The sequence below is a fragment of the Leuresthes tenuis genome, unplaced genomic scaffold (genome assembly GCF_036924035.1).
Source record: "Leuresthes tenuis unplaced genomic scaffold, fLeuTen1.0.hap1 SCAF_4, whole genome shotgun sequence".
Taxonomy (NCBI): Eukaryota; Metazoa; Chordata; class Actinopteri; order Atheriniformes; family Atherinopsidae; genus Leuresthes; species Leuresthes tenuis.
The window spans coordinates 13,750,122-13,772,931 of NW_027325358.1; the positions used below are offsets into that span (position 1 = coordinate 13,750,122).

At 39.7% G+C, this 22,810-nt stretch overlaps 2 protein-coding genes across 2 annotated transcripts; both read left to right on the top strand.

Moving 5' to 3' along the window:
- Positions 1-5,503: 5,503 nt before the first annotated feature.
- On the top strand, positions 5,504-6,605 carry LOC140305024 (sialoadhesin-like). The gene is made up of 3 exons (XM_072383804.1): positions 5,504-5,725; positions 6,012-6,269; positions 6,508-6,605. Exons 1-3 carry the CDS (start codon positions 5,524-5,526, stop codon positions 6,603-6,605), a joined length of 558 nt encoding a protein of 185 aa, XP_072239905.1. The 5' UTR covers positions 5,504-5,523.
- A 1,837-nt stretch (positions 6,606-8,442) lies between these two features.
- akap8l (A kinase (PRKA) anchor protein 8-like) lies at positions 8,443-18,160 on the top strand. Its single transcript, XM_072384687.1, has 13 exons — positions 8,443-8,591; positions 9,361-9,399; positions 10,732-10,981; positions 12,413-13,013; positions 13,910-14,024; positions 14,141-14,190; positions 14,394-14,424; positions 14,521-14,626; positions 14,778-14,919; positions 15,412-15,517; positions 15,618-15,748; positions 16,169-16,264; positions 16,762-18,160. Exons 1-13 carry the CDS (start codon positions 8,567-8,569, stop codon positions 17,227-17,229), a joined length of 2,160 nt encoding a protein of 719 aa, XP_072240788.1. The 5' UTR covers positions 8,443-8,566; the 3' UTR covers positions 17,230-18,160.
- The last annotated feature ends 4,650 nt before the right edge of the window (positions 18,161-22,810 follow it).

The window sequence follows — 22,810 nt, forward strand, 5'->3', positions numbered from 1 at the left end:
TAACAACTGAAATGTTGCATCACTTGAGATCCTCAATGCCAGAACAACATTCAGTGTAGTGAGAAGGAATGGAAATGAAATAAAGTGATTAAACCTATACCATCTCATATTTTTTTTAATGTGTTGCAGGCTTAACATGCAAAAATGGACACATATTAGCAGGTTAACTAAAGTTGATGAGAAAAAGCATGAATACACTGGGTTTAGTACATCTAAGAATCACAGTTTCATCATTCATTCATTCATTCATTTGTTTTACTTACTTGTTCCCCAAATTATTTGTTTCAGACTCGGAATATTTGATTGGATGCAAAAAATCATATGTAAATAAATTTTAAAGTCCTAACTAATCCAACCAGAAAAAAAATGAATGTATAAAACATTCTGTTGTATATTTCCTTTATTTTTCTTTATGTTTAACAGTTTGTCACACTCTTACCCTTTGCTCACCTCGCACACTGACCCCCTCCAATGGTCAGAAGCTGGAAACTACATGATGATGCTCAGGGATGAGCTATATTGTCAATAATACTCAAAGCATTTTAATTCTGTCCTGATAATGAAAGAAAAACTCTGAGTGGTTGTACTTGAGAGGGATGTAGTTTCAGTTTCTTAATACTGTCATGCTCTTGTTTCAAATCAGGTTCAACAGCATTTTGGACAAAATCCTTATATAACTGACCTATTACTAATCGAATAATAGGTCGTGGAACAGCTTGATGTGTTCATATCCAGTTATCACTTTCAAGTCAGATCCCATCACTACAACATCTACACCCACAATATTACAATATTTCCTTAAATTTCCAAGTTAAATTAATGAATGCCTGGTTAACAAATCAATAAGTATGTTTGGAGGAAATGTCAAATCTCGCCTGAAAACTTTGCAGTTGCAAATTTTACATTTAACAAAGACTCACTTTGTTTGATTTACAATGGTCAAACTGCTTGAATTAACCAGTGAAAGGTGATTTTTACTTTATTACCTTATGCATTTTCTCCCTTTGCTCAAATAAATTAGGTAAAACATTTGGTTTGTATTATTTACTTTGACTTGATGACTTTGGTTTGATTTTGTTTATATAATCAAAACAAAATCAGAAAGAATAGTATCTCCCTTACCAAGTTTAATGATAAAGTACAGAGCCTGGGAACTGGTGTGTGTATCATGCATTTGTCTTGTTTTGTAGGTAATATCATCAAATAATGATCGCTATGTGTTTCCTTGGCACGACACAAAGTGCAGCTGAAGCAGACTCTGTCATTGTTTAGCAGATGGTTACGAATTGGGCAAATTTACATTTTTACCAGATGGTGGCACTAGATGACAAGATGACAATGTTGGTTTTTTACTGTTTGGGACCAAAATTCATTCATTTCTGTGTCATTATTTTGTGTTGAGTAATAGTTGAGACTTTCCTCTTTAGTGGTGCACAATATCTGTCTGAAGATGTACACAATCATTAGATATATTGTCTGGGAATCATGAACAATTCTAAACAAATGCAATTTAGATCAATTCTCCAAATAAATTCTGACTTTAAACATCTCCTGAGCTGCTGCATAATCCTTGCCCATATCAGGGGAAAGCAAGGGCAAGAAATATTTGAAACGTATCTTGAAATAACTGTGTTGTGACGTATTATTTTAGTGTTTAGTTTGTAACCTACAGCTTTGTAGCTCTGGATGAACTGACATCTGTTCAATCTTCATTTATGGTCTCCATGGTTATGATCAGTACCACCACTACCATGAAATTTCTTATAAAGTTCCCTTCTAAGCTCATGTCATATGAATTTTAAATCTTATTATGACACGCGAATGACATTTAAATTACAATCTGAGCAAAACACTCATTTTGTCTGGTTTTCATTCATTTTAATCATTGTAATGTTTGCTAACTGTAAGTATATTACTGATCAGATTGGTTGATACAATGAAAAACTAAATTAATATTTGCTTTAACACAGAGCTCAGAGTATAAAAGTTGATATACGGAGTGGCATCTTGGAGATGTTCAGCCAGTCCTCTACTTGAGCCGATGTGTTTCCACCAGTATGCAGCATAAAACCAAAAGAACTAGAAGTGTCAGGGTAATACTCCCACCAGGGTAAGATGATGAAAAATAACACCTTTAATTGAGATTTCTGATCAATGTTAAGGAAACAAAGTCACAGACTGCAATAACGCCATGTGACTTATCCCTTCTAAGTACAGCACTGAGCTAAAAGGGCTTTTCACTGTTCCTCAACAGTGTGTATTTGCTAACATTTCCTTCATCACTTTTGTCTCATTACTTCCGGTGGAGGGCACACGCAAGAGATTTTTTCAACGGGACGTAGTGGTATCTTTAAAAACTTGGACAAATCATCAGTCGTCTTATCACAAAATCAGATCTCTTGGACTGAAATCTATTGAGCTGTGAAGCAGATGAGGCACGCTATCAAATTTATTTTCTTTTATTAACCACTAGTTCAACTGTTTGATTAGACTGAGCCTCCTCAGTTTCTCACATGCAAAAAAAAAAGTCCTTGTAAATTTGTTTGATGTTTCTTTTTTTTAATTAACTTAAACCTTTTTTTAAAAATAACAGTCTTGCCTTTTCATTTGAAATTATAGTGCTGATAACTTTATCTTCAAATGCCCTGTTGCTAGCACAGATGAACACCAGTAAGGATTTTGTTGTTGTACAATACTCATTAGGTATATTTGTATATTTGATTTATATATTACTTCATTTTACATATTTGCTGTACATTTTTGTAATCTTTTAACTCTTCTAACTGCTTTTACCTACTGTTTTCTGCTCTGCGCATCTGTTGGCTTGCTCCAAACGATATCTCGCTGTACTTCTATAGTGACAATAAAGACTTCTACTTCTACTATCTACTACTAATGAGACAGGACATGAATGTAACTGGTAGTGGAACTTTTCAAAGAAGTCTTACAAAAAGAAAAATTCATGAACAACGTCAACACAACATCTTGTGGTCAATTAGCACACATTTACATGTCGTCAATCGCCCTTTTATTCAAAGTGGTGATCGGGGGAAGACCAACATCAAAGTTTCAACGCAGTAAGAATTCCTACATTGACAGCAGTAAGATTTTTCCTTTTTCTATTATTACAGATCTCCTGACGTGATAGCAGTTTTTAAAGTTGTAGCTGTACACTACATAGAGATGCAAATATGAGAAAGAAAAGGTTTTCTCTCACTCAGGGGACATTGGTGTGAAACATCATCAACAACCACTTCCCCAACTTGAGTTGAAAATTTGAACATTTGCCGTCACCATCTTCCCTTTATCTTTCATGATTTACTGTGACTAATATGTGTTATAGATTACTTACTAGCTCAATTTATGACGTAACTGGCCATTTTTGGTTCACAGACTGGGATCACTGGTAACATGTTCTTGACAAGCGCCGTCACATTGCTGTGTTCTTAATTTCGTCTCTCCAACATCAACATGCTGCGGTGCAATGTCGAAATAAAAGATTAAAATACTTGATCTGAAAAGATAGAGGACATGTCTTCCATGTGTGTTTAGATGAAATCAGGGTTTTAAATATAAAAACGTGACTCTTGCTAAAACTTATCAGAAAGTATCTGATAACATATTTGAAAGCGGAAGGAAGACAAGGTTCAAAATCGCAGCTGGATGCTATTTGTTCATCATGATTGCACAAATGAACTTTCCACTCAAAAGACAGAGACCAAAGACAAGAGTACCTGCAACAAGACTACTGTCAGATTGACTGGTGAGGTCTCTTATATATATTCATCATGTATGGTTTTAAAGCAGCTGCTTTTAAAAAGCTGGTGAAAATCATTTCTAAAAAGATGTATTAATTTATGCTTTTCCACAGACTGGAGAACTGCCGTGGCCATGCAATTGTCGAAGGCTGAATGGCTGTTTATGGGTTTCCTTCTATGCATCTCAGGTATTACTGAGAGTTTATTGTAGACATTAAGTGCAATTAACTGTATTGTAAATAGAGCGATAGAGAGAAAACAGTACTAAAACAATCTTTACATATGTATATATATGCAATTGTGTTGACCACATTTAAGACAGTTGATAAAAGTATATGTGAAACAGTTAATCCAATGTACGAAATACATTAATGTGCATCTTTTAAAGGGACTTTGGGAAAAGAAAGTAGCATTTGTGCCTTAAGAGGTTCATCAGTGAATCTGACCTGCCCAGCTGAAGATTTTGCCAAAGTGAGATGGTCCAACATGAACGGAATTCACCTGAAAAGGCTTTTTGTTAGTGAAAATACTTCAGAAAGTTTCAGCACTCTAACAATCATAGATGTGAGAGAGAGTGATGACAATCAATTTTACTGCTGCAAAGAAGTTAACAATCCAGAGCTCTGCCAGCAAAACACTACCAAGATTCGTGTTGCAGGTACAGCAGCAGCTGTTTTTTTCCTTAATCAGTATTAGTATAAGAATGAAATCTGAGTGTGAGTTATTTTGACTTTTTCATCATCGTATCAGACCTGCAGGTGAAGGTGTTTCCCGCCACAGAGAAACAGTTAGTAACACTGATTTGCAGCACCAGCTGTCCTCTGACTGAAAACCCTGCAGCCTTCATCTGGTACAAGAACAGAGAGTTCCTCTATGAGGACTGGTCTCCCTGGTACCAAGAGCCGGTCAGCGGTGAGGAAGCAGTCAGATACTCCTGTGCTATCAAAGGCTACGAGCATCTCAGAGCCCCTGAGGTCTCAGTGGGTGAGTGATGTTTCTAAACCTCCACCTCAGCATCTAATATTTTGCGAAAAACTGTTTCAACTAGAAGGGGAAAGATCTTGCTTTGTTCACTTTTTGTGCAGATTTTGTCTCTCCAAACTGCTTCAGTGTGACGTATGAAAAAGGGAAAATGTGTTCTCATCAGCTAAAGTCAGTGGATGAGCCATGCTCGGTCACATATCCCAGAGGTGAAGTTTCCATATATATATATATATATTCAAACACTCCTTTCATAAAATGTACAATAGGGCCTAATGAAAAAATGTAATTACTGTCTCCCAACAGATATGCGTGTTCAACTAACGTTGGCAAAATACTATGTTGCACTGACCTGTGACACCAGCTGTCCTGTGGCTGACCCAAATACTGCCTTTAGGTGGTACTTGGACAGAAAGTTATTCTGTTGCTGCAACAGTCAGAACATTACATCTTTCCATATTTCAGAAAATATCTTCTCCTGTGCTTTAAAAGGCAACAAGGATCTGTACTCTGATGAAACATGTGAGTATGATCTAGCTCATGGAATAGGGTGCTGACAACTGTAGCGCAGCGAGTCACCCAATTAGTTTCTTGGTTAAAACAGAGGTGACTTTCGCTGCCACTAAGATGTGTGATCCTTATTCCAGGCAGAGATGCTGCATCCTGTAAGAAAGTGAATTATGTTAGTAGGAGAATCTGCGCCCTGGAAGGCACTTCCGTTGACATTTCCAGTGCATACTCACACCCTGTCAACTGGAGGGGCAAGAAATTATGGTATAAAAAAATGCACAATTTTGAAGAGAACAATGCTGAGCCCCTAACAGAGGCTGTGGGCCGTGTGGAATACAATGACAAGAAAAACCTGCACACGCTCAGAATTATTGACCTGAAGAGGAATGACTCAGGAGAATACATGTTCTCTCTCAAGGAGGATTACATGGAAAATGAACCGTGTCCTTCACCACAAGTAATGTTGATTGTCACAGGTAATACTTTAACTTAAACGACAAAGCGCTCATAATCTATGCAAAATTCGACTGCAGTTTCATGTACTGTCTGAAGGTGGCTCCTCTTTGCAAATGATAGTTCTTTTTGTACAACCTGTGATAGTTATTCCTCTATGAAACATTACCTTTTACCAGACTTGATTAGATGAAATAGCAGTAGCCATGTTTAAAACTAGTATGATATTTCACCCACAATCTATATGAGATCTGATTCAGATCTGTACCTCAATACAGTGGTGTCTTAATGGCCTATTTCATGTTTTAGGTCTTAAAGTGACTATGAATCCCTCTGCAGAGGTGACAGAGGGTCAGAAGGTCACACTGACCTGCAGTACCAGCTGTCCCCTGACAGAAAGCACAGCCTACGTTTGGTATTTGAACGACCAGGAGCTAAGGGGGCCTGTGAACCAAAACAAACATGTGCTTCTAGACCCTGTCGACTGCCAGCATGCGGGAAACTACTCCTGCGCTGTCAGAATTCAGGGCCTTATAAGCTCCCCTGAGAAGGTTCTCACAGTCAAAGGTGAGTATGTGGAGTAAACTTTGATCAAATACACATGCGGTGTTGCTCCGCCGTAGAGACAATTTTCAAAAGTCATGCCAGGAAGCTTTCTCCAAGGATACGTCACATACAGTTAGTAAAATAAAAATATTGAATCAGTGAAAGCAGAAAGCTCTGTCCTGCTTATTGTGATTTGAAAGAGACGCACAAAAGAATATCAACTTTTCTATGTAATGTTTTGACACTGATCTCTCCACAGCACGAGGAAAATCTGTGACAATAATGAATGGAGTAAAAGTGGCTGTTTTATTACTGATCCCTCTGGTGTTTTTTACACTGTACATGATGATGAGGTAAAGAAAAAAACAAACTAAAATGTTCCTACAGTTTCCATGCATATGTGTCTGTTTTAACACTGGTAACGTTCATATTCTCATGCATAAAAATACAGAAAGAAACAAGCGGCCTCTGCCTCTGTTTGAATTAAGTGAAAAAAAACAAGCTGAGCAGGTAACCACAAAGAGAGCAAGGACAGCTGCATCAAGACCCTGTGCAAGACAGGATTTGGATTTAAGTCCCGCAACTGCAAAATTAAGTATATCTATACTGTTTGAGACATCTCCGTCCTGCCTTAGCGAGGTGTATAATGATCTTCTCAGCAACCGAGTGCCACGTCCATTCTTGAATCTTCCTCAATATCTATTCTGCAAGTTTTAAAGACACTCGTGATAACTTTCTGTGATATCGACACAAACTGCTACATACTACTGCCAGTGTTAGAAAAGTAAAGTAACAGGTTTCAAGTTCAAATGGATCTCCCTCTTGTTATGACTTTGCATGTTTAACTGCATATCTATATGATTATTGTTTGGTGTACTTGTCAATTAAGTCTTGAGCTTTTCTAATGTTAATAGATCATTAAATTATAGCTAGCCACCTTTAAAGTAACTGTTTTTATATAACAATGTGACATCCTATTCTTCCAATCTTCTCTTTACATACTGATATATATGTATTATTACATGCCATTTAAGATGACATTTGATGTTGATTTTCATTGCAAAAATACATTAAAATCATTGAATTTGTAACACCATGTTTTTCCTTTTTCTTTCGAACTTTGTAGAAAATGTTTTATATTGTCAATCAGCTCAAGTGCAAACTTCATAACCCTTAAGGCTACGACACAACAAAATGATTTTGACATAAACTTGCAAAAATGGGGATTTATAGTGAGAGTAGTGGAAACTTTTTCATAATCTGATAAACAGGAAACTGTTACTGTGTATGCACATTATCTCCGATTGGAGTACAAATTACCTTCCGTCCATGTTCAAAACCAAGTCGAGGATAGATGAGTTGAAGGTTGAAAAAATTGCAACAGCAGAACTTTACCTGTCTATGACCGATGCACCACGACTGGAGACCTTAGAGGAGGTATGTAACAGTAAATTCAGACATGAAAACTTTGAGCACCGTCCACAGGGTGCCTGACGGGGCATAGACTGAACTGAGCTGTAAGCGGAGAGTGAAGGTTGGGAAAACAAAGTGTTTACTCATGTTTTGTTAGAATTTCCACAGATTAGTAACCACACCCACTTTTTACTCACCCAAAAAATTATTTAATTCTGATTAAATGTTTTGTACCATGTTGACATGGTTGGCAAAAGCATGACTTACAGCAGAAGAAAAAGTGACTCTACTGGTATAATAAACAAAACGATAAATTCAAAACCAAAACACCAAAAAAAAAGATATTTTTCATTTACTGAAATCATATCTACAAAACTTAAAGGGGGAAATATTATGAAACATATGATCTGATATTCAGTTAGCTCTGCAGATTTGCAGGAATCATTTACCTCACTCTTCAAACTTATCCAGCTTCCTCTCTTTGTATCTCAGCAGACTGTGCTGCATTCACTGTTTCTTGGAAGCAGAACATTTTTAATTTTGCTTTGCTATTAACATCCATTCATTCAGTTAACTTGAATAAATCAGCTAATAATGTTCTACAAATATTCAAATTTTTTATACCATGACAAGAAAATCTAACTTTTAATCGGTAATCTATTCTATTCTATTCTATTCTATTCTATTCTATTCTATTCTATTCTATTATATTATATTATATTATATGTGGGCGAAATATGGAACGAGGCCTAATTGATCACGTGCTTTTTTTTTTGGGTGCGTCAGAAGAGCGCATCCTGCACGACACCCGGTCAGTTCGTCGTAGCTTTGCAAGACAGGGACTTCGCCACCAATAGCTGACCGCTTGTGTCGATAGTTTTGTCTTATCGCTGCACGACGATATCATGGACAGCAGAGGCTACGGTTCTGGTGAATATAAACAGTTTTTCTTATATTTTCTCCGGTTGTTTTATCACCGAGGAATATAGCCGCATTGTTAGCTCTGAGCTAAGCTAATATGTCGTTTTAGCTAGCCAGCTACTACAACCAGTCTAGCCGACTGCAGATTGAAACAAGGAACTAGCTAATGTCCATTTTCTTGTAAAACTAGGTATCAATCAGATAAGTTTAATTGAGAGACAACGAGAACAATCGTTAGCGGTATTCAAGGCCTATAGCTAGGCCGTTACTTCGCCATCATGGTGCTGTGTTGCTAATATGCTAACATTGACGGGGTGTCTTGGACCTTTTGTTAGGCTGTGTTAAAACGTTTCAGTGATCTGCTAAATTTGGATGCCTCATTCTTTTAAATTAAGGTAGCATTTATGTAGCCAACGTTTAAAAGCCGGTTGGTAAAATGGCCGCCTCGCTCTGAATGCGTCGATAACTTTACATTAACATTTCTAGGTTCAGAATCAGGTTTCAGTGTTCAAGTTGAACCAGCCTGATGCACACACTCACGTACACACACACACACATACACGCTAAAAGAGAAACCGGACGACATTTAGCTGGCCCGTTTTGTCTTTTGGTGCATATTCCAATTCGTTGTTAAATTTCATGTGGAGATTATTTAAACTGCTTGTGGTTTTGCAGCACGTATCCAAATATTGTGGGTGTTTTTGTGTGTGTGTAATATCGGTCTCTGTTAGCTTTTATTTTCCTCATACTAACCTCCTCTCTCACTCTGCCTGTGCAGGTTACTCCAGTTGGGGAGGTGGAGGCTCAGGCAGCAGAGGTGAGAAAATGTGTTACTACCAGAGCCTAGTAACAAATTCCCATGTCAGAAAGCTATTATTACTTTAAGTTATTATTCAAACTATTTGTATTCTAATATATTTTTATTGAATGGTTTTGTTTAAAAATGTGTTTATACTATATTTTGTTTATCTATATTATCTTGTATATTTTGTCTGTATCTTTGGTTGAATTAATCTATATAATTAGGTTTGACAGACATCATGAATGATTACATAAGCACACTTGCAGGAGGTATTGCTGACTTTGATCAACTCGAATGAAAATCATTAAAGCGTTCCAATGATATAAAATTGAGGAAGAAAAACAGGCAAGTTGTTTGACAGTCAGTGACGTTTTTGGGTCGAAGACTGGGTTCGCTCCTTTTCTATTATTAGTGCCCAAGCTGGCTATAAGTTATGATGAAGGAGGAGAACGTCACTTAAACAGTGGAAAATGCGTTTGTCAATGGAATTGACATGCATCTTAAAACTCCCGTGACATGCCAGTGATCAAGGTTTGTTGTCATAAATGATTGACGAGACTACCTTTGAGTGGTCAGTTAGACTAGAAAAGCGCTATACAAGTAAAAGTCCATTTACCATTTACTACCTTGTTTCTTGGAATCCTAACAACTCTGAGCTGCTGGATCTGAGGGTATCATCCAGCAGATGCGCTGGCTCATGCAGCATTGGCATGGCAAGGTGCCTGCACAGCCCGCCACTGTTCTTCGGTGGTAGGGAAACGAGCGTAACTAATGTTTGCCTAACGATACGTCATTTCACCTGCGACGCTCACTGAAATTCATAAAGTCGTGTTTTCTTGCAGTATTTTCATTCAGTAAAGGCTTTACTTAAGTCAGGGGTTAGTAATACAATCAAAGTTAATAAAAACGTATGTGTTGCACATGTATTTATTACGTGTTTTTTTTTTTTCTGGGAATACCTTGAATACAGTATTCTTTATTCTTTTTTTTTTTAATTCCCATGCAATTAAGTGTGCCCAATGAATGCTTCGCATAGCAGCTCTTCTTTCACAGCACGGTGGAATGTAGACTGCAGACTGATTAGTTTATTCCTGCCTTCAAATCGATTTCTTTTCTTAAGTGGTGTGTAAATTAGTGCAGACGCAAGCAAAATACCCAGTTAGTTTGCTTTTTTGAAAGCTCTGCATCATAGGTCAAATTTTGATGATGCAGTTAATGTCCATTTCTGTGTTATGTTGTATCATTGAACTGGTTTATTGCTGAAACCCTTCAATGTATCAGTAATGGACATAATAGTAGAAGCTGTGATCATTTATTTTTTTTTTTTTTTGTTCTTCACTTTTCAAGGTTCCGGTGGCTTTGATCTGTATGGGGGAGGATTCAAGGACTCGATGTCTGGGCTTGGAGGCTATGGAGGAGGAGGAGGAGGAGGAGGAGGAGGCGGCGGCGGCGGCCATATGAAGCGAGGGCTCTCAGGAGGCTCTCTGCTCTCGTCATCCACAGGCACACATGCAGATGCGGTCATTGCCAAGATTAACCAGCGCCTGGACATGCTCACTCAATTGGAAGGGGGGTTTAAGGGGCCTCGGGGTGACAGGTAATGTTATTATTATTATTAAGAATAATGATGTATCTTTTTTTTTTCTTTTTTTTCTGCTCCATATTCATCAGTCACATACCACTGCAGCACATTTATGTCAATGACAACATCACATTTCCCAGTAGGGCGCTTCATATTTTAAAGCTATAACGCATTACATACATTATAATATCGCGTCTGGTTAGTATAGAGCACGAGCATTGTCTCTAAATGTTGTCTCATGTCTGAAACATTTCCAGCCAGTTAGATTTTTCTTGCTTTAGATTAGACTGGAAAGGATCTGCGCGTGTCTAGGACCTCTATTGCCGATTTAAAAGTAAAAAAAAAAAAAGCTCTTGTCCTAGATTTGCTCTCAACTTCGGCTCTGTAGTGTAAAGGTTATTTTTTTTTTAAACAGAAAAACAAAGACCATGCCAATGTGGACTGGGACCCACGGAGCTGATATTGTCGGTTGGAGTTTTAGCTTGCAGAGGCATTGATTTACACTGTGCGCCCAGCCTTTGTGAAAATATGCATGCTTCAGTCCCCTTATCAGAAGAAACGTGAGCCACTCACAGGCTGCAAATGAGTGCCTTGATATTGAGAAAACCGTTTGCTCACCATTTGCTTTGATGCAATTTATCTGACAAGGGGGGGAAAAAATGTCGTTCCCCATAAAGCTTAGATGCCGCAGATGGGCATGGTCTTCTTTTTGGAGGTGCAGTTATTGAACCAAATTTTCTTTTGCAACAGAAAGACAAATCTTGGCATGTAAATTTGAGGTCATCTTTTAAGTAGCTCTCCTCAAACATTGCTTCTGTCTTGACGTGTTTGTGTTTACACCTTTTGTTTCTCTCATCCTCCATGTGACCTAACCTGTGTTCTGGCTTTAGGTTACGCAAGAGAGATGAGTTTTACAGGTGCTGGCCTGGTATTGCTCTATGAAGCTGAAACATTTATTGAAGGTTACTTGCTTTACTGTACAGAAACGTATACTCAATGCTTGATGAAATGCCTAGCTTACAAATCCTGCCCTTTCTTTGGTGTGTTCAGTATTATCGAGTCACATCCCAGGATATTTTAGCTCTTGCACCTGTCTCAAGGCATCAATGTTTCGCTGGGCCATGTTCATGTCTGTTCAAGGGTTCCCAGCATATCTTTTGATAAGAAATGGAGATTTAAAGAAATTGCATTTCATTACCTTCAAAAAGTCTGTAAAGATTAAGAAAATGATTATGATAAAAGACCACAAGGAGAGTGTTAGCTTGTATGGATCAACGTTTTGAGCTAATTTGGTGATTTCAATGAATCTGGGAGTGACATGGAAACTTGAGAAAGCGAGACGATGGAGGAGAAGGAATAGCAGGTGGAGAAATCCAGGCCTGGCTGCCCTCCCTGCCTCCCTTGCTCTCTGCTCTTCTCTATCAACCCTCTCCCTCCCTCCTGCAGGTTTGACCAGTACGAGTCATTCGACTCGCGCACCTCCGGTCTCTCCTCCTCCCGAGATCTCTACAGATCTGGCAGCAGTAGCTATGGTTTTGGGGATGGCCGTGGGGACAGCATGCTGTTGAGTCAGCGAGGAGGCTCGGGCTTCGGAGGGGGAATGGGGCTAGGGGGAGGAGGAGGCTTTGACAGCCCCTCCTCTTCCTATGGAGTCGCAAAAATGCGACAGAGTATGAGGGAGCCCTTCACCAGTGCCCAGGGAGGAGGTTCTGGAGGTGGAGGATGGGCTGGAGCAGGCCGACGTTCCCCCAGAAGGGGTGGAAGTACTGGGGGTCGAGGAGCTGGAGGAGGGTTTGGAAGCCGCAGGTCTGACCCCACTCCATTGGGTGGAGGTTTGCGGGGAAGTGGTAGCGGGGGCCAGTCCCACCGTGGCCACTCTCCAGGAGGTGGTAGAGGCAAGCTCCCATCCCTCCTGTCCAACCGCATGTACCCTGAGAGCGGGGGTTTCCAGGGTTCTACTCCAGGGCCTCACGACTTTCCTGGGAGGCATTTTGGAGGGGGCCCACGGGCTGGCCGCCAGCGAGGCCGCAAGAGACCCCTCAACAAAGTAAGTACCTCCAGGCAAATAAAACCTCAGACCCTGGGCAAAAGTTAAGCCCTTTCTGATTCCCTCCTTTTTCTACCCATAACCAACTGGCAAGTCAGCTTAAAGTGCTAGTATGTGTTACTTGCCATGTTAAGCAATGTGCCACATAGAAAAGATGAAGACACACATTTGACATATCACTTGTTCTAACTCCATCAGGCCATTGAGTTAACATTGGCTGAAATGTCCCATTGAAGTGCTCTTTTTCCACTGTAGAAATAATTGTCTGCCTTTTTATTTTTTTTTTCTTGTAGCTCCAGGGTTTTATTTTCGCTTTATCATTTATTCACTTTCTTTCATAGTCGTGGGTAAAAAACACAAGTTTCACACTATTCATGTTAAATACTCGGAATGAAAACAATCTGCTACTAAACCTGCACTGCAAGCCTTTTGTCTAAACGAACAGCCGCTGTATTCAAGCCAGATGAGTTCACATGATATTGATTAAGCCCACGAGCGCCATGTTTGCGCGATAGCCTTTAAACCTGATGTGAATGGTCACATTTCCATGTTGGAGCACTGGTAGCTATGCTTTTTTTGTGTCATCCAGCAAGGATTAGATTGTCAGACTTGAAGACGAAAGCATACATGGTGTAACTAGAGATGATGTCGGCACACGTGAAACCTCTAAGATGTATCTAAGAGTCTTGTTTGTCCTGGTAGTGCAAAAAGAAACTCGTGTTCAGAGGAAGTGGCAGAGGCGGAATGCCATAAGCATCTAAAAAGCTCTGCACTGCAGGTTTAGGTCTCGATTACACATATAAATGTATCGATTTATTTCCGGTTGTCATGTCTGCATTTGATTTATTTTTAGATCAGGTGTTTGTGAGTGCAAATTTTTATATAATTTACTACAGCAGGTGAAGCCGCAGCGAGAAGTTCAGAAGAAGAGAAAGCAGACTCTGACCGCAGCTGATGAGCCAGAGTCAAAGATAAACAGGACAGAGTGTGAAGGGTCAGAGGCTACAAAAGGTACTTTGTAACATAAGTGCTGTAAATTAGGAGTAGATAACATTATTGCTGTGCAGGCAAGATTTTTTTTTTTTTTTTACTGTCCATGTCTGATTTCCTGTGCTCTGATGTAACAGAAGAACCAGAGAAAAATGGCAGCGACAGTAAAGCAGAGACCGGCACTGAGGTGAGTTGAGGACCTCCTCATAGGATCTGTGTCTCTGTGATCAGCAGAAAATTACCAATAAAGTTTGAATTCATTCGTACGATTTTTGCTCATCTCGGACAATTGTCTTTTTGCCCCCCTGTAAAAGCCCTAGAATCAGGAGAACAATGTATCCTTAAGTTTAAATGGTAACATTTGTTTATGAATTCTTTTTTTGTGTCCAGGATACAAAACTCACTGAAGATGGAGATAAAGGTAAGCTTGTTTACACTAGACTTGTACAACATACATTAGCAGAGTCTGTTTTTAATATTCGGCGTGCCTCACTTTTGCTCTTGTGCTGCTGATCAGCTTCACCCAAACAGGATGAGAAGAAAAAGCCTCAGGGCAAACAGACCCCTGTCCAGGGTCAAGAGAAGCACCCGAAAATGAGAAAGAGGAGAGGCTTCCTGGAAAGGTGAGGGGACAGACAAGAGAGTCATTTTTTTTTAGTAATTTCAGCATATCCTGAGGAAAAAATAATAATAAATTAGGTGTCATTAGTTCTTATTTAACAGAGATGAGTCCCACTTTACTTTGACATTTCTGTTTTTTCTTTTTCCTCCCAGGGTGATGTTTGCATGTTCTGTGTGCAAGTTCCGTTCGTTCTACAAGGAGGAGATGGAAACTCACCTTGAAAGTCGCTTCCATAAGGACCACTTTAAGTTCCTTTCCAGCCAGTTGTCCAAACCCACCACAGACTTCTTACAGGTCACTGAGCATTGTCATGAATTTGCATTCACACCTTTTTTAAAATGGATCTACACAGTGAGTGATATTATATTGTGTCTCCCTCCAGGAGCAGAACATTCAACAAGTTGCCAGTCGAGTACATTTAACAAAACATTTTCAGTTCCATTTTTAGAAAATGGAACATTTCTTTTTAAGTCTAATGGATGTATCTTATTTACGTGTGCATTTCCATATTTTGCACTTTCACCCATCAGTTTCAATGTGAAATATCCTTCTTTTCAGAGGTACTTTGAGTGGGTTGTTGTCACATTTCACCACGTTTATGAACGTTGTTGCCACCTATTTCAAGATTTACGAGCCTTTGCCGTATCTAACTGCAGGGTCCACAGTCCTCTCTAATGAAAGTCTTTTCTTAAGGACAATTTTTAGCCGTTTCTACATACTTTAGGGGTCAGTGCACTCGCTGACGGTTACAGGAGTTGTAAACTAATAAAAGCTTTGCTTTTGCAGGAGTACTTGAAAAACAAGTTCAAGAAGACAGAGGAGAGGGTCAGCCAGTTGGAAAACCACAGTGCTGCCATCTGCCAGATGTACAGAGAGCAGGATCTTACCAAGGGTAAGCATCGGCAGCTCTGTGTGTACTCACCCCCCCCCCCCCCCCAAAAACTAGATGTGAAGCGTCTGCTCACTGTAGATATTTCCCATCCGTTCTGTAGATCTTGGCATGGAGCATTTCATGAGGAAGGTGGAAGCGGCCCACTGTGCAGCATGTGACCTTTTCATTCCCATGCAGCCCCACTTGATTCAGAAGCACATCAAGTCTCCTGACCACAACTACAACCGAAAGGTACGGCGGATCGTGCCCAGTGTGTTTTTTAAATGTCCTTTTAGTAAAAATGGGTTGAAAAAAAAACGAGGCGGGGAAAGTCGCAGAAATGAACTCAATTGATCCAGATATTTGCTTTCAGCTGCGCTTTGTTAAATGAACATAAATGTAAATGCAGCCAAACATTTGTTATGAGCATTGTTGTATTGGAGATTGTGAACAGATTGGTATTTGTATTGAACTTTTTCACCAGCTGCTGCTCTGTGAGCGACGATATTAAAGTTTGTTTTAGAACTTAATATCGTGTCTGAAGACCTCGAACTGGTCCAGTTAAAAAAAAAAAACGACTGCTCCTACATTGTGATATTTGCTCCTGAGATATTTTTCCTTCGGTTTATGTTCGACCTTAAACTGTTAACTTCTTTTCTTTCTTTTACCAAGGGTATGATGGAACAGTCCAAGCGGGGAAGTCTGTCAGTTGCACGAAGCATCCTTAATCACAAGCTCATCGGCAAGAAGCTGGAGAGTTACCTCAAGGTATGTGCAGCATCGCATGGTGATAATATTAATGATCATAATAACAATAGTACAATTTATTTGAAAGCGCCTTTTAGGTCACACAGAGACACTGTACTACAACAACAACACAAAGCGTTATTAAAAACAGACATGTAACCTGGCAACATCTGCTAACGGTGGGAATCTGAGATCCGATTGAAACCATGTTTAAATTATTGGAATAATACTGTATCAGGTTTTTTTTTTTAAACATAAAGAGAAGATTAGCTTTTGCTTTGGACTAAAACTTGGCTAAATATTTGAACAGTGGCTATCAAGTGTTGCTCGTTGTGTAAATACTTGATCTTTGGACTAGAATTAAATCTGGTAGAGTATTGACTGAAGCTGTGGAACTGAATAGATTTTCAGTTGAACTCGGATACAGAGCAGCACTCTAACCTTGATTGGACAGTGAGGTTTTGATCTCAAATTTAAAACTTTATACACATAAAAAAATTTTGTTTGTTTTTTTTAAGGGTGAAAACCCATTCATCGGTAACCAAGACGACCAGGATCCAGAGGACTCTATGGCAATGGACGTGTCTGAGTTGGAGTTACCCAGTGAGACGGCAGAAAGCCAGACGGAGGTGGCGGCTGCCAAAGATGAGGCTGCGCCCGATGGAGAGACTGGCAAAGAGGTGGCTGAGGAGGACACGACGACGACAGCAGCAGCAGAGGTGGAGGAAAAGATGGAGGAGCAGCAGGAGGAGGAGGAGCAGCAGGAACAACAACAACAGCAGGAACAGCAGGAGCAGCAGGAGGAGGAGGAGCAGCAGCAGCAACAGGAGGAGGAAAACCAAGAAGAAGAAGGTTTTGAAGTTGGAGAGGAAGAAGAGGATGAGGGATATGTAGTGCATGATGAGCTTGGCGAAGAGGGATTACAGGGTGACCAGGAAGAGGACGAGGGAGTTGACAACCAGTTGGAAGACGAGGATCACGAATGACTCTTTTTCTCTGTGTAACATCTTGACCTGAATATTTCTTTGGATCAGCTGGTGATTCCCACCCTCCTGTCCATTCAGTCCAGTCCCATTGCTAATAGTATTAAGAAGTATACTTCTATTGTTTTGGGTTTTTTTCCACTGTCAGAGTCCAAGCTCATATCTCTTCATGTTTTTTGCTAAAGGAATAGTTTCACATTTTGGATACCATTATTCACTTTCTTGCTGAGATTAAAATGAAAAATGATTTTTAAGTTACACAAAGTAACTCTTGTCTTATGCATGATGGCTTTGCCTGTCCCTTTAGAGATGTTGGTAGACTTCTTTTTAGGACTTGGAACATAGCTGGCTGAGTGGTCTCGCCTCTTCCGGTCTTTATTGTGAAAGGATCACCGTCCTCGCCCAGTCTCCATTTTCAATGAGAGATGGGGTTTGGGTTGATCTCTTCATTTAAAACTTGGGAAGAAGGCAGCTCTGTGTGTTGCTGAAAATGTCCTTTTTTTTTTCTTTTTTTTTTTGTGCCTTTTCGTGAAATGTTTCAGTTGTTTAGAATTGGTTAAGAGATTATAAGTATTGTAATGTTGAGACAAATTGGGTTCACTCAATGACAAAGCGTTTATAGTTTATAGACCATGCTGATTGAACAGATGATTTTCCAGTCAAAGTGAGCTTTTTAATCTTGTAGTTAAGGTGACTGTGGAAAAGTGTGGAATACTCTGAGCATCACTCGGAATACACATCAGTCATGTAACAGTTTTGTTTAACCGAGAAATAAACTTGTTAAATAAGTCACTTTTTGTTTTTGTCATCTTGCAGTTGAGTTTAAGGTACAGCAGTTACAGATGGGCTAGATTTTTGTTTTGTTAGTTTGAGGTCAAACAGCAAAAGTGAAGTTTTGTTGCAACTCAGAATAAAGTGTTTTTCACTGCCTTGAGAGCTGGTATTTTTATTTAGATCTGTTCTAAGTCTAGAAGTTTTTTTGTTTTTTTTTGTCTAATACAAACTGGTGGCTTCTTAACACGGACTTGGCCAACCTTTGCAGTGACAGCTGTCAAGGATTAAACACTACCCCCTGCCAGCAGGTGGCGTACCAATTCCCTCTAACCCGAACACTTGACATTTTTTCTGTAATTTCTTAAAACGCCATCTTCTCAGTTTGATGTGTGTGTTGTTAAAAAAAAGAACTCAAGTTTCTCATTCATAATTTGATGTCTCACTTTGTTTCACTTGATAAATATGTTCAACTAAAACGTTCTTGTTCAGCTGGTTGAATGAAAATGTGAGCAATAACCGACGCATCCGACTGCGTTACTTCAACATAACAGTGAAGGCTGCAAAAATGTCATTGTGAATGCATTTATTAAAAGTATACTGCCAAATTATTTCGCTTTCTTTCCTTCTTACCGGCGTGCATAAATGTGTACATATATATATATATATACGCGTATACATGTACGTTTTAAACAACCGATGTACTGCGTTGAGGCTTTTCTCACCTTTTAGTGGAGAACGTCCACAACTCGTGCAAAATTATCTTAATTTTATATGTATTTAATCAGTTTGAGTGTCTAATAGCAACCTGTTTACTGGCTGAAATTATTACAAGGGATTGCATGATGTTACCCGAGGGGGGGAGGGGGAGGAGTTAGAACTGACATTTCGGTTTACACACGTTCGGCCTTCCCCCGTTACGTCTGACGTCAGTGACGTAGAACGGGACTGTTTGTTCTGGATTTGGGGCGAGGAAGGTCTACGGGCGCTGACAACCGACTTAAGAAGGTAAAAATGATACCTAACACCTCTGTGTACATGGCGTTAGCATGTCAAACGAAAGTAGACAACCCCGGTGATCCGTTAAGTGGTCTACAACGGTCATTGGTGCCGTATTTCCCGCGCTGTCAGTGAGCGCTTCGGCAAGCGGAGCATGAGCTGTCTTCGCAGGCCTTGCACCGGTACGGGCACAAGGGATATATGTTTTTTTAGGTTATAATTGTGCGCTATTTGTCGTTCTTGTGCATATTCTGTGTTGTATCTGCCCTCTCTTAATACTTCTGTCAACGTCGTTTCTTTGGCAGTGGACAGTCGGTGCTGTCAGTGTGCACGTTAGCTGCAGGTCGGTATCATGCTAGGCTGTTAGCTGCTAGGCTGTTTGTTTGTAGCCCCGTAGGCCGTATTCGTGACATAAGTTACGTCTTCTTAGTAGCGTAGTTTACGCGCGATGGCGCAGAAACTCTTGTGAAGCGCAACGTACGTCATTTCGAGAATATCAATCCGGTCGAAGTTGTACCCTGAAACGGCGTTTACGTGCGGAGCTGTCACTTGATCACAGTGAACATGGCGACGTACTGACATGGAAGGTTAGCAAGGAAAAGGAGTGGAACAAGCTTTGCTTTCGTTCAGCTGTGCTCCCGGATTTGTTGTTCGCGTTAAATAGCGCTTCTCCTGCCAGCAACTTCTGTTTTTCTTCGCATAGCAACAGTGGTTGTCGTGGAATAGCAGCAAACTGAGACATTTTGTTGAAACTAATCTGTCTAATCATATTCGCTGCATGTTTGGGTTGTTAATCACAATAGCTGCGACACTGCTGATGTCGGTACACATTTGTAGCATCGCGTACATTTAGAATTAAAAGCAAGATCAATGTAATATTGAATTAAAAACAAACGACATCATATTTACTTAACATACTGTCGAGAAAGTCTGTCTTTTGACTATATATGTAGATATTCAGAGCTACAATCTGCTGATCAACTTTGAATGCATTCAGCATTTTATTTTAATTCTCATATACCAATAAGGTATGATACGATTATTTGTTGCTATAGTTTGTTAGCATAAAGTTGAACTTGGTGTATTAAACGTGTTCCCATACGGTCTCCTTAGGATATGCATTCTAGATTATGTTGTTTTATCTCTGGAGCGTGGTTGTAAACATGACAATCTTATGTCAACTTGAGTGCTTTGGTTTTCTGAAGGAGAGACATTCCTCACTCATCAAGCAGTCATGGTGCAACCCCCTATTTTTATTTTTAAAACGTTGCAAGGAAAACAGGAAATAGATGTAATAATTTAATGAAATGTGCAATTGAAATGGAAATACTGTATATAAGGCAAAAACGGAGGAATAGCAAAAGGAACTTCAGGAATAGTTCTTTGAGCTCGTTGAAGGACATTTCAAAGCTCTTCTTTAGATGCCTTTTGTTCCGTTCTATCAAAATGACCCCACACTCTTTCAATGATGTTGAGGTCTGGGCTCTGGGGAGGATTCATCACTCCATAAGACCTGTTGCCGCTGATTTTCAGTCCATGTCTCGTGTCATTTGGCATACCTCAGCCTTTTCTTCCTGTTTCCCTTCCTTAAGAATGGCTTCTTGACAGCTATCCTACCACGGAGACCATTGTCGATGAGGCTTAAGTGAACAGTAAATGGATCAATTGTGGGGTCAGACATATCTCTTAGGTCAGGACTGGATTTTGTAATGTTCCTGTCTTAAGGACGTCACTTTGAGCTAGTGTTCATCTGCTGTAGACAGGTTTTTTTTTTTTTAGACTTATTTTGTCCTCCACTTGTCCAGTGTCCTGAAATATTTTAAGGACACACTGCACAGTGCACACCATGCTGAGATCTGCCTAGTTTTTCCACTCACAAAAATCTGATAATCCCTTTGTGGGTTTAAAAATACTGTTTTATGTCTGTCAAACTGCGTTATCTTTTGCACTTTTTATAGATGGAGCTAAAGATGAAATTATGTTTGTGTGACAGGTTGCAGGTAACTTAACCGTCTCAAGACGGAATTTAAAATTGGTTCTTTGCAACGTTGTCATTTATGTCATTTCTTGTTTTAATCTTTTGGGTTTTTTTTTTTTATGCTTCAGTGATTGATAGCCAAGTCTTAAGTGGTTTAACTAGCAACAAACACATTCCTCTGAACACACTCGGGTAACGGAGACTGAACTAAAGATGAGAGAGAGAAAAAACAGTTTGTGTTCTAAGAAAATGTCTGGCGATCTATTACTCAAGACCAAGCTTTTGAGATATATATATATATTTAAAGAATGACTCTGACTGCAGAGCTGTGCAAATATCAGAGAGGACAACACTTGTTTGTGCCATTTTACTTGAATGGAAAATCATGGATTCTGATCACAAATGCGTACAACTGCATGACCGGATGTTTGTTTCTCTTCAATTATTTTCAATGCTTGGTAGAAACCATCCATATTTGGCATCCTGCAGTCACGTGTGTATTTCTCTCATCCAGGTGTGACGCTCTGCTCCGATCGTGTGAGTTGTGGTTTCCTTGCCGCCACAACGTGTCACTGACGAGCGTCCCGTGTCACCTCAGGAGACGGCTGCCTCACCAACTGAGATATGATCACTCTAGTACTTTAGAGCACAGCTGTAAAGCATCAAACATGTAAGTCCCTGGAAAATATTTGGTCTTTGTAAGATTGATCTTAAATCACATGCAAGACTTTGTCAATGACATTTCATGTAAGTGAAGGACTACATTTGACCTGTGGTTGAAAAGTTTATAAAAATGTGAGATCATGCGTTTTAAGAGCTTATACACCATATACACCTCCCATTACGTTTTGCATCAGTTTTTCATCAGTCCTCTGAACGACTTACTTCTCCTGTATGCCTGTAACCTCTCAGAGGACAAGCGTGTCGCTACAACATAAAGCCATGACGATACGCTGTACCCTGCAGGTTGTCTTTATGGTAGTTGCAACTCTGAAATGATCAAGCTAGCTTACTACGTTTGTCTGGACCTCAGACATCAGCCACACACAGCTTTCTCAGAGAAAGTAAGCGTGTAAACTCAGATGTTGCGTTCCCTCGGATGCTGAGCTGATTAAAACCTGCATCGACTGCAGAGTAATTTGAGGAGAGACTGAATGCAGATGAAATACTTTCACATTGCACTCATGAGCCAGATGTTAGCGAGTGTTAGGTTTATTTGACTAGTGTAAAAAGGGTTTTATTGTCGCTAACCATGACCATTTAGTTTCATCTTTAGTAAAGTAGCCATCGCCATCACTTGCTCCGCCTTCTCCTGATACATCAGGCTATTTGTCAGCGTGTAGTAAAAAGACTTTGTCAAAAGCTCCAATACGACTAATCTAAAACCAATAGTGGTTTAAATGTAACATGCTTATGTTTAATAGTTCCAGTATTTGGTGTGTCTGCTGCCAAACAGTGTTTACGATGTTTGATCTGTAATCGGTAATGTTACAGACTAAGAACTTGACAGCAAACATGTTATGCATGTTTTAGTTTGAGTCTCTAAACAGAGACATTGTTTTCCTCATTAAGAGAACACTATTAATGCACACTGCATTAAAACAAAATTAGCCACATAGTTTGTCAGTTTCAGTGCCAGAGAGGAGATGTTGTGCAGTTTTCTCGAGGGGTGGAGGTCGACTGTTTCCCATGTTGCCTCTCTGTTCCACGCAGACACCTCTGAGGCTAAATGCAGACAGCGTCATGAAAGCGAGAGATAATTGAAACGGCACATATAGAAAGTTGCCTGACACCGAGTTCCTGATAGTGGTTTGTTTTCTGGGCCTGATAACGGTG